Source organism: Meleagris gallopavo, chromosome 31 (assembly GCF_905368555.1).
Source record: "Meleagris gallopavo chromosome 31, MGAL_WU_HG_1.1, whole genome shotgun sequence".
Lineage (NCBI taxonomy): Eukaryota > Metazoa > Chordata > Aves > Galliformes > Phasianidae > Meleagris > Meleagris gallopavo.
This window is the reverse complement of record NC_139434.1, coordinates 1,905,272-1,919,999: the sequence shown is the minus strand read 5'-3', so window position 1 is coordinate 1,919,999 and position 14,728 is coordinate 1,905,272. Positions and strand designations below refer to the sequence as shown.

Here is a 14,728-nt window from a genome sequence, read left to right as displayed (position 1 = left end):
AGGGCAGAATGGGGAGAAATGGGAGATTCCCCAATTCAATGTGTACCATGGAGTTGAACATTCTTCAGTGCTTGCTTGTGCAAGACTTAAGGTCGCCGTCCTCTTTTGTTTCTGCAAACTTATTTCTCATTTTTTGTATTTTTTTTTAGGCCTCTCTTTCTTTCTCCTCAATTTACAGGTTGGCTGTCATTCCTTCTAGACAATTTCCTGCCTCTTCCTTTCCACAGAATGTGGCTTTGGCCAGACTGTGGCCTCTCTCCTTCAGTAACTTCCATCCATTTTGCTTGGTGAATCTCTTTCCTGCTTGCTGCAGAGCAAGGTGAAGGGTTCAGATGCTTCTGCGGTTGTTCCATTTAGGAGGCAGTAGAAGGTCCCTACATATTCTGCAAGTGATTGGGTTGGCTTCAATGGAAAAAACAACCTTGGATTTGTAGAAAACTGTTTTCCCATTAGAGTGGGATTGTCAGAGGTCACCTATATCTTGCAGATGGACACCTGAGGATCCTGCTCGCGGTTACGTGCCAATGGAGTGACTTGCAACTTCATCAAGTCACATGCATCGCTTGGAAACAGGCCCTCCAGCCCAGAATGTCACCTTGAGGGTGTGGAACTGGGAAAATTACAGGGATGTGAGCAGGCAGCATGGGAGAGGCATTTGTGTAGCGTGTGCTTCAAGAGCCTCCACTTAGGACTTCTCTATGGCCCTATGAAGGGATGCCGTTACTGAGCTTCATGAGCATCTCAAGGAAGGAACAAAGGGAAGAAGTGAGAGGTTGGGGCCATCTCAAAAATCAGGCTTTTAATTGCATTTCCAAAAGCCTTTTCCAGGACTTGGTGCCTAGCGGTGTTTTTCTCCGCTCCATCTCTCCAGTAGGCTTAAAAGGAGCAGGAATGGGAGGTGAGAGAATCTCAGCTGCGATGGGTGGAAGGCAGCAGCATCCCTTCTGCTTCTGAGATGGAATGAGTTTTGTTATGTAGAGAGACTGTAGTGCTCTTAAATTTCAATCTAGATATTACATGTTGAGCGCTGCTTATTTTCTTAAATGCATCTTTTTTGGAAATGTTTTATTTGATAAATTTCAAAAAGATGTCGTGTATTTTTCCTATATTGGGCTGCAAACAAGAGGTTAAAATGAGCAGAACGTGGCAGACAATTCTTTTTCCCTACTCTATAAATAATTTTTCCTCCTTTTTGTAGGGATGGAAAAATGTTTTCTGTATCAGAAAGTACAACTTGATGAGCCAAAAGCAGACTTAAATATGAATGTAAAATATTATTCAATTCTTTGTGCATATATACGTATATATAAAATATTCTTCCAACATTCGGGGTGCTGGAGTTCCCTGTAAATCCGTCTTGGAAATAGTTGTGTGAGAGGAACTTGCTCAGATTGCTTTCAGAACGTCTCTGCTCTCTTCTGCTTCGCGTTGGGAGTAAGGCAGTCGTCATGTTACCACTGCAGGAATGTGGTTCCATATGTTCATGTGCTGTTCATAAAGCTGTTTTCTTCTTCAGCCTTCTGCCCACTCCTCCTCACTTTTCAGCCATTACAGAAGTGCTTAATGTAAAACCAGCATGAAGCAGGATTAGTCTAAATCTTTGTATATCTGGAGTTCTTTTTGCCATCACTCGATCACTTCCATCATACTCTCCAGCATAGCTTCTTTCATGCATTATTTTGCAAATAATTTTAGAGACAACTTTTGTGATATTACTTCTTTTATACAAGAAATGTTTTAAGCTTTTTAGAACCAATGTTAAGAAAACCAATGTGTCCAACCAGTTGGATGTCCAACCAATTGCATTTATAACCATTCTGTCCAACCAGCTGGATGTCCAACCAATGGGATTTCTAGGTAATGTTAAGAAAGCTGAATTCGGCAGAATCTTTTTACAACTCTTTAACATCAAACAGAGACTTTTGGAAGTTCAGCCAGGCTTTGTCTCCTAAAAGAAGACTGCAAAATGCCTTTTTCCAGGTATCGCCCTTCTCTTGAGTTTTATGCTTTGCCTCAGCAGATCTTAAAAGAGCTTAAGGATGTTCTTGGACCCAAACCAGAGAATGTTTTAAGAGCATGCAGCCATTTTGAAATTGACTTTTAATATGTCAGCAGCATACAGAAGAACGAAGACAAGATTTTAAATTGCCAAATGCGTTTTGGCTTTTGTGCCCATCATTCTATTTAGAAGGCCAAGTGGAGATTTACCCAGGATTTTATAAGATACACCTGGGAGATCTTGGAAGCACCGGAATCGATGAGCAGACTGGAATGCACCAGGCTATTGAAAGGCCCAGTTTTGATGAGCTCTATAAGCAGTAAGTCCAATGAGCATTACAGCGTAAAGAGAGAAATTTGGCCAGTGCATGGAAGAGAAAACACAGAACGGCCTCATGGAAGGTCATGCAACAGGAGATGGACCAAGCTGGCAAACAGAATGCGGAGTTCATGTGTGGTGGGCAGTCGCTGATCCCTGGACAGCTTGTGTTACCAACAGGGTGTGCCAAATTTCTGGCTCGTTCCTCGTGAAATGGCTTTTGCAAACGTGTGTGACCCTCAGCACGGAGCTGCTTGCGTCTGCTTCCCGTTGAGCCTGGCTTGCTCTTCTAGCTCAGCGCTGAGTCTTGGCAGGGCTCACATCCGCGGTGCAGCATGCATCGGGCTCCAGGTGAGGAGTGGATTTGCTTTGGGCTTGCAGGTCGGAGTGCTGTTGCACACTGATTCCCCACGTAGAATGGAGGCAGAATGGAACTCGCCCATCTCGCACGACCATTGCACGGTGACTTTCAGGATTTTCTGTCTTTGCCCGCAGGATTTTCGGCACAGTCGCACTGGAGATTTCGTTCCTTCAAAAACTAGCAGTGTTGGGAGTTACTGTTGTGCTAGGGCTACAAGTGGAGCCTGTGAACGTGTGGTGGACGTCCCCTCTGAATCTGGGGATGAGAGGAGATTTAAGGTTAAGTGTTGGGTGAGCTGTGATGAGTTTGCTGTGTTGGGGAAGGAGAGAGAGCTGGGTCTTAAAACTGTGATGCCCTTGAGCACCCTGTAATCAGCAGCTTTGAAAAGCTTCTGGCCTTTTATAATATTCTTACGTGTCAAGGTAATCTGTTCATTAATTCTTCATGCTGCAATTTAAGAGCTCTCTAAAGTTGTCTTTAAAGCGCTCTTTGTTGGGAGATGCATTAGTGGTTGTGCTAACTAATACTTCTCACTTAGCATTGAACCACAATCTGATTTTCATTTCCTTCTCAAATAATTCACCGCTCAATGGCCTAATTTACCCAAATGAGCTGAAACATGTCGTTTCCCTTACGAGGAGGGAGATGACAAACCTCTGAAGATCGATGCTCCTGGGGGAGCGCAACGGCTGCGTAGGCAAAGAGCCCCCATGGGTTCCCCTCTGCAGGGCACTGGGAGCCCAGATTCACTAATTTTCACTCATGGTCACTAATTAACAGCAGTAAGAGCACGTGGCGACGACTGGGGCTTGTGGTCTCCTGGCAGGTAAGGTTTGATAGTGGTTAACAAGGTGTGGGAAGGAGGCACAACCCCAGCTGCTGCCCCACAAGGACGGGCACGTGCACGGGGCTGTGGCTTGAGAGCTGGGTTCAGCTGCTGCTTCTGCAATGAAATTTGTGTTCCTTGGGTGCCTTGGACCTTGGTTCTTATGTATTGGATAGGGATAGTGCTTCTGCCCTATTGGATGGAGGTACGTGCTCCTGGATGGGAGATGTTGCTTCTGCTGTCTGTAGTGCCTCGCGGAACGGATGGCTTGGAGTAGAATTATTCATGATGTGTTGGTGGGTTTATTTCACCCTAATGGGAACTTCTTACAGGAGATTATCATTTAAAAACGCAGAAAACACAGGATTTTCGTTTCCATAAAAGTTGTTGGTCTTTTCTTTGTGCTGTTCATGCTTTGATTTTCATGCATTAACTCTTTCTCTCTCTCTCTCTTTCTTTCTTCCTTTCTTTCTTTCTCTCTCTACAGACCTTTGTAGTACTAAACAGAGGGAAAACACTCTTCCGATTTAGTGCCACACCTGCCTTGTACATTTTAAGTCCTTTTAATCTGTTTAGAAGAATAGCTATTAAAATTTTGATACATTCATATCCTTTTTACTACTGTGGTATTTTTGTCTTTATTGGTTAAAAGATCTCTTGCCTATTGTCTTATTGCTCAATTCAATCATTATTTATTAACTACACTTCTAGTGGAGTTTGGGTTTGTTATGAATGAAGAAGCACAGCCTTTTAGTCAAATCCAATCAAGTAAATGTTTAATTTATGCATTCCTTGCTAAATTGTGCCTTTCTGTGTCCACTCCACCATCAATACGTGGATATTGCTAAGTCGGGCATGGTGGCCATGGGTTGACTGTTGGCCTGGATGATCCTAAGAGGTCTTTTGTGACATTGATGACTCTACGAGTGGGCATTATGGGGGTGGGTTGGGATTGGACTTGATCTTAGAGCTCTTTTCCAACCTTAATCACTCTAGGATCCTAAGCATTGGGACAGACAGCTGTGAGGTTGTGCTCTACATGAAGAGCAGTTGAGCTTTAACTAGCTGCTGGAATGGTTAAATAGAATTAATATTCAGAGAAGGAGCCAAAGACACTTTACAATTAGATACCAACTAATTTCCGGCTCCTCTGACAATTCTTAAACCTCCTTCTAACGGGAAAACTCATCCAAAATACTCTGCTTCTGGTCTCCAAGTGCTCTGAAACATCACCTGCATGTGCTAGTAGGAGAGGAGGCACAGAGCACTGCCGTGTTTGGTGGTTTATTTTCAGAAGGTGACAGTAAAACACATCTATGAAAGCACCTTCATTAGCTGCCTTAGGGGTTTCTCCTTACTGGACTCACGCACCTCAAGAAGAAAAGGGTTTTCCATATCCTACTGCTTCCATCTCCGCTAGGGAGCTGAGGCTGGGAATGGCATTTTGGGTTCTGTGCTACTCAAGACTTTTCCTCCCATCTGGGGTAATGTATCAGCAGACTAGTTTTTGATGACTCTGAACACACAGAATTATTTGGGAATACGTTTTTATCAAGGCCTGTGATCTTTGCATTGCTAAGGCATACCAGAAAGCAGAAAACAAAGAGACACAGAAGCACTATTTGTATATATTTCCCCCCATTCTTATCTCCCATGACTGCAGGAAGCGTCTTGGCTCGTTTGTGTAGCACACAGAGAATAGAATGGAAATGGTTGTTGGGCTGTATTGTTGTGCAGAGGTCTTTGGGAGCTGGGAGAAGAGCCACCCCAGTGTGCCTTTGATCCTTGACTTTGTTCCACAGTATTTAGCATGATCATTATGTGCACTATTTTGACCAACTGTGTATTCATGACTTTTAGTAACCCACCTGAATGGTCGAAGAATGTGGAGTAAGTAATATTTCTTCTATTTTTATACAGAATGTTGCTTTTCTTCTCTTCAGAGTGCAAGTTGCCTTTCTATTCACTTTGTTTGTAATTCACCTGTTAGCATGCCTAGCAATGCATGCCTGCAAAGTTTTCAGCACAGCTCTCTTTGTTCCTTTTGACAGGTATACATTCACTGGTATTTATACATTTGAATCACTTGTGAAAATTATTGCAAGAGGTTTCTGTATAGATGGCTTTACTTTCCTACGAGACCCATGGAACTGGCTAGATTTCAGTGTGATCATGATGGCGTAAGTGGCATTTTCAGATTATTTCAGCTATTTGTGGCACATGGGAGGGAATGAGACCTCAGGAGGAGGGTGGGTGTGTATGAAAAAGAACAAACAGAGGGAAGCTTAAGCGAACCCTTACATTATTATTATTATTTTTTTTTAATAGAAAGCCTGATACAGAGGCATAGATCTCAATTGCAACTCCATGGATGTAGCGGCAATGCTGCTGTAAAAAATTATTAAAAAAGCAGTTTTCTAAAAATTGCCTTTGTTAGTACAAGATTTTACAGTAGTATCTAGCATCTAGATGAGCTCATGTGCCAGAGCAGCAGCATGTTGTGTTGGGTGTAGGATTAAGAGCCAAGCATCTTTACATTCTGGTCTCTACCACCCCTTCCCCTTTGGGCTTGCATGCTGGAATTGTTGCAGGTTGAGCAATTTCTGATGAAGATGCGGTGTCAGGAAAAGGAGACGCCTTTTTTTCCCTTCCTCCTCCTCTTCTCTTGTGCTGGATCAGCTTCCATTGGGCTCACAGTGAGGAGTTCACGTGGATGCCTGAACTCACAGCTGGACCTGGGGCTGTGAGCTGGCAGTTGTTGGTGGAAGATATATATTTTTTTTCCCTTTTCTGCGTTTTGAAGTATTCAGCATGTACATGTTCAGGCTCCCATAGTCAGTGGTGGCCAGCAAAGACTGGAGGACCATGCAGAAGGCTGAGGAGCCCAGTTCTCAAGGGATGGGAGCAGTTGAGTTTGAATAGAGTGAAATACTTTAATTGTTTGAACTACCTGGCCCTGGTTGGGCTGTATTCCAAGCTCTGAGCCACAGCTTTTCCTGAGCAGTTTGTGCGTTGAGTTGAGTTGCAAAGAGTTGGACGTTGCACACAGAAGTTGGAGAACCCGCAACTCACTGCCATTTTGTTTCTGCTTGAAGATGGGCAGGGATCTGCTGTGTGCAGAGTAAACCTTTGTGAGCCACGCTCCCAGTAGATGAGATTCACTGTTAATTGGTCACTTGCTTTGTTTCTTAATAAATTAACAAGGAACAGCGTGCCAGCTTTAAAAGGCCCAAAGCACGGATATTAAATCTGCCAAAACTGGAGCTGACCTAACTATGGAATAACCCTAGCTAGGGCCCTGGTCTAGTTGGGTTACCTTGCTGTAGAAGAGTCTGGTCCTGGAAACCAAAGAAAATAAGATAAAATTCTTGAAATAAAATGCTCCTGCAGCAGGAGAAATCTTGAATACAGCACATTTTCATGCTTTTTGGTGCCCTCCTCCTCACCAGACAGCACAGCAGAGAGGGATACGACCTGACTCTGTAGCCCTGCACTAAGCCTCTTACCCTCTGTGTGCCTCAGGTTTATCCCTCTGTAAAATGGGGATAATCCCATCTACCTGTGGCTCGCAGGTAAAGCCAAGCGGATTAGAATGGAGCAAGCAAAGCAGAAGGTGGTGATGCTTTGTTGAGACTCAGAGGAAAGCAAAGCAGATATCCCTGAACCCACTGAACAGAGGCGATGCCACCAAGACTCCTGGCATATTTGGCCGTGGGGCTGCATTTCCCTTCTTCTGCAGGGTTAGCCTCAGATTTTCATGTCCCATGTAGTCAAGAATGCAATTTCCATCCATGCAGCTGGCCCAAGAATTCTACGTTCCCTTCTTTCGTAGGGTTGGCCTCCCATTGTCATGCCCTCTGTAGTCAATGCAATGTCCATCCATGCAGTTGGCCCAAGAATTCTACGTTCCCTTTTTTTGTAGGGTTGGCCTCCCATTTTCATGCCCTCTGTGGACAAGAATTCAATGTCCATCCATGCAGCTGGCCCAATCTGAAGAGTCTTAAACTGAATTTTCCCTTTAGAGTTCTCACTCTCCTTTTAAACGCGGATTCTGAAGGGTTTTAAATGACGAGCTGTTTCCTACAAACAGCCAGCTGTGTTGCAGGGTGACCCCAACGGTGCCATTAACTCTGGTTTAATTCTGCAGGTATATAACAGAGTTTGTAAACCTAGGCAATGTTTCAGCTCTGCGCACTTTCAGGGTTCTGAGAGCTTTGAAAACTATTTCTGTAATTCCAGGTAAGGCGTCCTGCGGTTGGTGTTAGCTGTTGGGTACAGGGCCCCTGTGAGTGATGTATTGCTCTGTCTGTAGTGGTTGTTTTTTTTTTTCGTTTGTTTTTGGTTGTTTTTTTGGTTTTTTTTTTTTGTTTTTTTTTTTGGCGTGTGTATTGTCATTGTGTTTTTTGTGTGTGACCTCCCTCATTGCAGATATGTCACAGAGTTTGTGGACCTGGGGAATGTCTCAGCATTGAGAACTTTCAGAGTTCTCCGAGCTTTGAAAACTATCTCTGTAATTCCAGGTGAGAACCATTAAGCATTAAAGGCTGGTCTTGCTGTATCTCTTTGATAATCCCCCCCTTGTCCTGCATTGCTTATTTCTCAGAAGTGGCACTGGGGTATCTTTGATGGGTTTGCAGTCTGTATGGATGGGATGGTTGGAAATTGAGGCTCCTGGGCCATTGGATGAGCAGCCTGATGTTCCATACGTCTCTGTCCCTGTGTACACGTGTGGCTCTCCAATCTCTGAAATGAAAGCCAGACTGAAAGTAGAGTCCAGAACGAGTCAAGGATGAGTTTGGAATGAGTTGCTGCTCTCTCCTACTCCGGGCTACCCTGTGGCCCAAACTGCTGTGTGAGCTTTCATGAAGCCCAGGTCCTAATTCCCAACATTGCCCATTTTGCATGGCACCCCCAGAGCAGGGCTGTCCCTTACAGGGATGCTTGTGGACTTTGGGTGCCAAAGAATGAGCGCTGCCCTTTGCTGCAGGAGAGCATGGAGCATCAGGGACTGAGAGTATGATCAGAAGTGAGAACCTCTCCCAGCCCCGTACAGGAAGCACTGGGGACACGTGCAGAACCTTGTGCAGAGGTGGCTCCTCAGGAGCATCCCTCATTTTAAGGTCAAGCTTAAGACTCAATTCACTGAAGCAGCTGTGATTTTTTCCAGCTTTTGGGTGCTTGACTTGTCTCACCCTCAGGAACCACTTGATATGTTTTGCTGTTCTATTTCTTCATGTTATTCTCCTGATGCATTAACTGACGATGGATATTTTCCTTACTCAGGGTACGCTCTCATATACATTTACCAGAAAATGAGCTATGGATTTGTAGGGACCCATCACTTTGTCCCCATTCCAGACTGCTAAACCCATCAGATGTACGTGGCTGTTGTGCATGATGGTCTCAAGTGGCACCCGCTTTCCTTGCACTGAATGAGAGAATGCCAGAATAATGTTCTTCCTTCCCTTAGTGTCTGGCAGTGCAGACACAGAGAGCAAAAGGTATTTTGGTAATTGCTGTTAGCAGTGCACTGGGCAGACCTGGAGTGCAGCTGCGGTTCTATCAGCTGCCACAGGTATTGACTGCATTGCTTGAACAGAAGCATCATTGTTGGAATAAATTTCGTCTGTGTTTTGCTTTTGTAATCGTAGAAAAATGAAGGTGATGCAGCTTTTATGAGCTGGTTGCTATATGTGCAGCAGCATGCCTTGCCTTTCTATGGGAAGGAGTAGAACAATTTTGTATCGTTCCTTCCATGCTGCTCAAAACCAATGGGATTTTCCCATTATTTCAAGTGGCAGCAAAGGATGAAGGGATCCAAGCTCTCAGTTCATTGCACACTTTTCCTGCACCCAGCTGAGGGACTCCTGGCTGAGCATTGGGTGCTCTGCATTTATCCATGGCCAGGACTCACTGTTGGCCAAACTTGGATTGGTTGTGTGCGTTAGGCTCTGGGATAGAGTCGCCCCAGTTGTGGTTCTGCAGCATGGACCCAAAGCACAAACCTTGCTCCTATTTTGGTTTTATGACTGGCAATATATGAGGAATGTGAAGCATTTGTGTAATTAACCTTTCTGGTTACTTAATATGCAATTAGGTTTATCAAGTCCAAGAGCAGAGGTGAATATATTCGACATAAAGGGGTTCCCTTTCTGCTTCACTCTGTAAAGGAAAAGATTTTTAACGTTGTGCCCAATGAGGAAGTGATCTTATTGTCATGAGAAGTGCTAATTGTCTTCCATCAATAATTGGAATCATCCTCGTGGTGTCTTATGGACGAGATAAAAGTGGGAAACCCCACCAGGACATTACATGCCACTGGATGAAAGCAGGTGGAGGCTGTGTGTGGAAACACAGAAACGTCAAAACACTGCATCCACGTTACAGCTCCTTAGACCACATCAACCCATGGTGGTTTATTATTGGCACTTGGGTTATTGCTGACTTATTTTTCCAGTGCCATCAGCTGTCAGCCTGACACATCCCACATGAAATCACACCCAAAACGAGGCTCAAAGCCACAGTGAGAGAGCACCGTGCAAAACAGAAACACAACTGTTGGGGAAGTAGCTGCATGTGCAGGGCAGAGCAGTGGGGCGATGGGATGAGCATGCAAACAATGTTGTAATGGGCATCTGTCTGCCAGAACTAACAGCAAACAGCCTGCTTGGTGTTCGAGTCGGGCTTTGGCATTGACTTAAAAGTTCTGACGGAAACAAAAGACACTGTTAAAAAATTATTCCGCCATAAAAAATCCCTTTTTACTTACTTTAGACTCTTTCTGTTCCTGATATGGATCCAAACCTCTGTTGGTATAGAGGTTTCTTGTCCAAGGTTTATTGCAGGATGCTCAGTGTGGCCTCAGACAGAGACCTTAACCCTAGCCCTGTACTAATGGATCTGCTTTTTTTTTACCCTTTTTTTTTTTCTATTTTACTCTACACTCTACTTTTATTTCTGAGCTGGGTCGTTATGCAGCCCATTGATTACCAGGATATTTTGGCTCCTTCACCAAAACTAAGTATTGAAATAAGACTGAAATGATTTCTTGAACTTGAAAGTACTTCTGCTGATTGAGTCTTTAAATTCTCCAGAAGAATAACGTCTCCTTTAGTGCTAGCATCACTGATACAAACATGAAAGCACTGGGAGATGGGGTAGGGCAGAGGTGTTGGGGCATGGATAGAGTGGATGCTTTGGGAACGTAAAAATGGGCCAAATTTGGGTAAAGAGAGCACAGTGTAGAACACACAACTTTTAAATAAGTGCCTTTTCAGAGAATGAATTAAAGTACAGGAGGAACTAATTCTGAGTATGTGTTATTGGTGTGGGACAAGAAAAAAGACTTTAAAATGGTTTTTAAGCAATGGGCAGTGCTTGACCTGGGGCAGCATCTCCTCTCTGATCTCTGTTCTGCATTTCAGCATTTCCAGCTGACTTTGATTTGAATTGTTCCTTTTTCGTGTATTTTATTGCTGCCCTAAGTAGGAGCATTCCTGAAGCACTTAATGACTTTGTGCACAGAGGCAGTTTGTTAAATACAACTGCTGAGCTTTGTGAAGTGGGTGGTTGCCTTAGGAATTGCCAAGAAATGGGGAAAAGGGGAATTGCTCCTCAAGCTTTGCGTAAAAATCTGGGAAAAGTTTGTCATTTTCCTCCTCCCTCTCTCCATCCTGCTTCTCCACTCATTTACAGACTCCAGTTGACCCTACTTGATGTCAGAAATGTTAATTAATGGGCAGTGTTCCTGCGTCCCAAATCCTTGCTTAAATCTGAATGCTGCATTTTACTCCAGTAACACAACCAGAGAGTCACGTATGGTTCCTTTTCCAGACCAGACAGTTTAGGAAACGAATGGGATTTTGTCCTCTTGGCTTTTATCATCGAGCCTTGCTTAATGACCCTAAGAGCTTTGATATCAGAGCCAGCACTGAGTGCAGCCCTGCCCCAGCTGTAACAAAACCCCTTTGATTTCTGTGTTCAGACAAACCCAACCTCCAACACAATGACCCCAGAGCACAATCCTCATCCCATCCAGCAAACCTCAGATACTCTTAGGGCTGATCTCCCTATTTCTTGATCTCATATTGCTGCTTCACCCCGTAAACTGGTGATCCCACAGCTGGCACGGGGATGGGTCATCCCTCACGTGTACTGAAAATCCTAAATGCAAGGATGCTCTGGAGCAACGTTGGGTTCCTGAAACCCAACCCCTTTATGGCGGTGTTATTTTGCCACCCCATAGCCATGATAAGGTACTGTATATATTTGGTTTTTCAATGACTCTGTGTTCTACAGGAGTGATTTCCAGTCTTGCTCTCCTCTCCACAGGCCTGAAGACCATTGTGGGTGCCCTGATCCAGTCGGTGAAGAAGCTGTCGGATGTGATGATCCTGACGGTGTTTTGTCTCAGTGTCTTTGCTCTGATTGGGCTGCAGCTGTTTATGGGCAATTTGAGGAACAAGTGTGTGATATGGCCAATTAACGTCAACGAGACGTTCCTGGATAACGGCTCCCGGGGCTTTGACTGGGAGGAATACACCAACAATATGTGTAGGTATTTCTGCAGTGATGCTCCCTGAAACCTTCCTGTTTCACTTAATGCTGCTGCCCAGAATTTCTGACCTGGCTATGATGCGGTCTGCCAACTTTATGCAACGAAACCCCTTTTGTGGATGTTTCTCCACTGCTATACACCTGACTTTATTCAAGTGCTTCAGCTGACCCCCGGGCTGAGGGTCAGTTCCTTCCTTTGGTTCTGGTCAGCTCTGGAGCTGCTGGCACCCATCTGTGCTTTGCAGCATCCCCGTGCCTGTGCTAAGGAGGGAGATTGATAACCTTACCAACACTCTGGCAGACAACACTCCAGTTGAGGTTTTTATCGTGCTGTAGTGTGTTAGATCCTCTACTTCCATATGTGTGGGCATGTAATCTTCTCTTTTTCATCTCCTTCAGCAAATTTTTACATAATTCCTGGTGCCCCTGATCCTTTGCTCTGTGGTAACAGCTCCGATGCAGGGTGAGTGGTTGAGCTTTATTAAGAGGAATGACTAATTACCACTGATGTTTGCTAATGATGACAAAACCTTTGGAATGTTTCCTGTTGCTTTGCTTTGTTGGTTCTGCTGTTATTTCAAACGTGAACTGTAAATCCCTTAATCTAATTATGAAGCCATTGTTGCTGTCTGTCGCACCAATGTGATGTGAGCTGGCATTTCTTGTGGCATCTCCGGGGGTTGGGATGCCTAATGATGATGTCTGGTGGCATTATTTCCTTCTGTGTCCAATCAAAGAAATAAGGGATGGAGGCTCAGAAACAGAAACTTTCCACCTGCCATTGCCTCCAGTTGGTTCTCAGTGCTAACATGCATGTGATGGATTTACCATGCCCCTTTTGCTGCATCAGTGCCCTGAAATCTCTTCCCTCTTCTCCGCAGTCAATGTCCAGAGGGTTACACGTGCATGAAAGCAGGACGGAACCCAAACTACGGTTACACGAGCTTTGACACTTTCAGCTGGGCTTTCCTGGCTCTGTTTCGCCTTATGACTCAGGACTTTTGGGAAAACTTGTATCAATTAGTAAGTGAACGCTTTGCTTCGGTGTTACGCAGCATGAGAACCAGGGGAAAAGACAAGGGAGAAAATGTCAAGCTTTATTTGAGTTTTTCCTCGGAACTTTGCTGAAATGTTGTTTGTTTGCTTTAATTTCATTTTGCTTTCTTTTGAAGGAGTTTAGGCTTTGAGTTTTGCTTTGTACACCCAACTTCAGTTTGCGTGCGTTGGATGATCCCTTCAGAAGAGGGATGTCGCCTTCTGTGTTTATGGCTTTGAACATGCAGGGTCTTTGTGCTTTGCAGTGGAGGCACTGAGATTTTTGATATTCAGCACCACTGATATCTTAAATATATTCAGAAAATACTATAATTTACTTAGGAACATTCAGGCCAAGAGACTTTGGATTGGCTCACATACGTGCATTGCTCTGGAAATGGCATTCCCATCTCCTTTCTTCTTCCCTCTACCATTCTCTTTCCTTCCAGACCTTACGAGCGGCAGGAAAAACCTACATGATCTTCTTTGTCCTGGTGATCTTCGTGGGCTCGTTCTACCTGGTCAACCTGATTCTGGCTGTGGTGGCCATGGCTTACGAAGAGCAGAACCAGGCCACATTGGAGGAGGCAGAGCAGAAAGAGGCCGAATTTAAGGCTATGTTAGAACAATTGAAAAAGCAGCAGGAGGAGGCACAGGTGAGTGTTTTGATTGTCAATTCTTTATTCGTTTGCATTTTTTTAATTATCTATTTCCCTGTTGTCGCAGGGACGTATAATAAGCAATGCAGCAATGCCAAGGTTGGCTTTCTGGCACTCTTTCTTAAAGCAGCAAATGGAGTGTTGTTCATTGAGAAGCTCTGATTTATTTCTCTGTTCTCCTTCAGGCTGCTGCCATGGTCACTTCGGCAGGGACGGTCTCTGAGGATGCTGTGGAAGATGATGGTGGAGGAAGGATGTCTCGGAGCTCATCGGAGATCTCTAAACTGAGTTCCAAGAGTGCCAAGGAGCGCCGTAACCGGAGGAAGAAGCGGAAGGACAAAGAGCTGTCGGAAGGAGAGGAGAAGGGCGACAATGAGAAGGTGTTCAAGTCAGAATCGGAGGATGGCATGAGGAGAAAAGCCTTCAGGCTGCCAGATAACAGGATAGGAAGAAAGTTTTCCATCATGAACCAGGTAGTATTCACTTCCTTCCTTAGTGTTTATGCTTATTTGTAGTCAGGATCATACTCTGTTTAATCCTGATTAGAACATCAGAAGGATCTGCCCCCTATATTGACATGTGCAGGGGATCAGGATGTCACTCACTGCCCAGGTTTGCAGCCCTTCCATGAATTGCTGCTGAGATTATTGGTTCTACCCAGATCAAACTTCTTCACCAGTGTAGCTCAGCCAAGAGTGAACAACATGCTCTGAGTGGTGGTGGTTGGACCTGGAGAGGAGCAAAACTGCATTCACAGCTCTTATCATAACGTCACAGCTTGGTTTGTGTTGGAAGGGGCCTTCACAATCATAGAACGATGGAATCATAGCATAGTTTGGGTTGATGGGGACCTTAAAGAGCCATAGGATGGTTGGGTTGGAAGTGCCATCAATGCCCCCCAGCCCCACCTGCTGCCCTGGGCACTCCCTGCCCCCATCAGCCATCCAGGTTCCCACCCATGGCTGTGAGCACCT

The 14,728-nt window shown here is 44.7% G+C and overlaps 1 protein-coding gene across 1 annotated transcript in view; it reads left to right on the top strand.

Moving 5' to 3' along the window:
- Positions 1 to 14,728, top strand: part of SCN8A (sodium voltage-gated channel alpha subunit 8) — a 51,721-nt gene that overhangs the window by 11,686 nt on the left and 25,307 nt on the right. Inside the window, exons 3-11 of the mRNA XM_085212103.1 lie at positions 3,992 to 4,110; positions 5,305 to 5,394; positions 5,556 to 5,684; positions 7,933 to 8,024; positions 11,836 to 12,057; positions 12,460 to 12,523; positions 12,942 to 13,083; positions 13,545 to 13,751; positions 13,940 to 14,227. Coding sequence (XP_085068229.1) covers positions 3,992 to 4,110; positions 5,305 to 5,394; positions 5,556 to 5,684; positions 7,933 to 8,024; positions 11,836 to 12,057; positions 12,460 to 12,523; positions 12,942 to 13,083; positions 13,545 to 13,751; positions 13,940 to 14,227 — 1,353 coding nt within the window. The remainder of the gene's footprint in view (positions 1 to 3,991; positions 4,111 to 5,304; positions 5,395 to 5,555; positions 5,685 to 7,932; positions 8,025 to 11,835; positions 12,058 to 12,459; positions 12,524 to 12,941; positions 13,084 to 13,544; positions 13,752 to 13,939; positions 14,228 to 14,728) is intronic.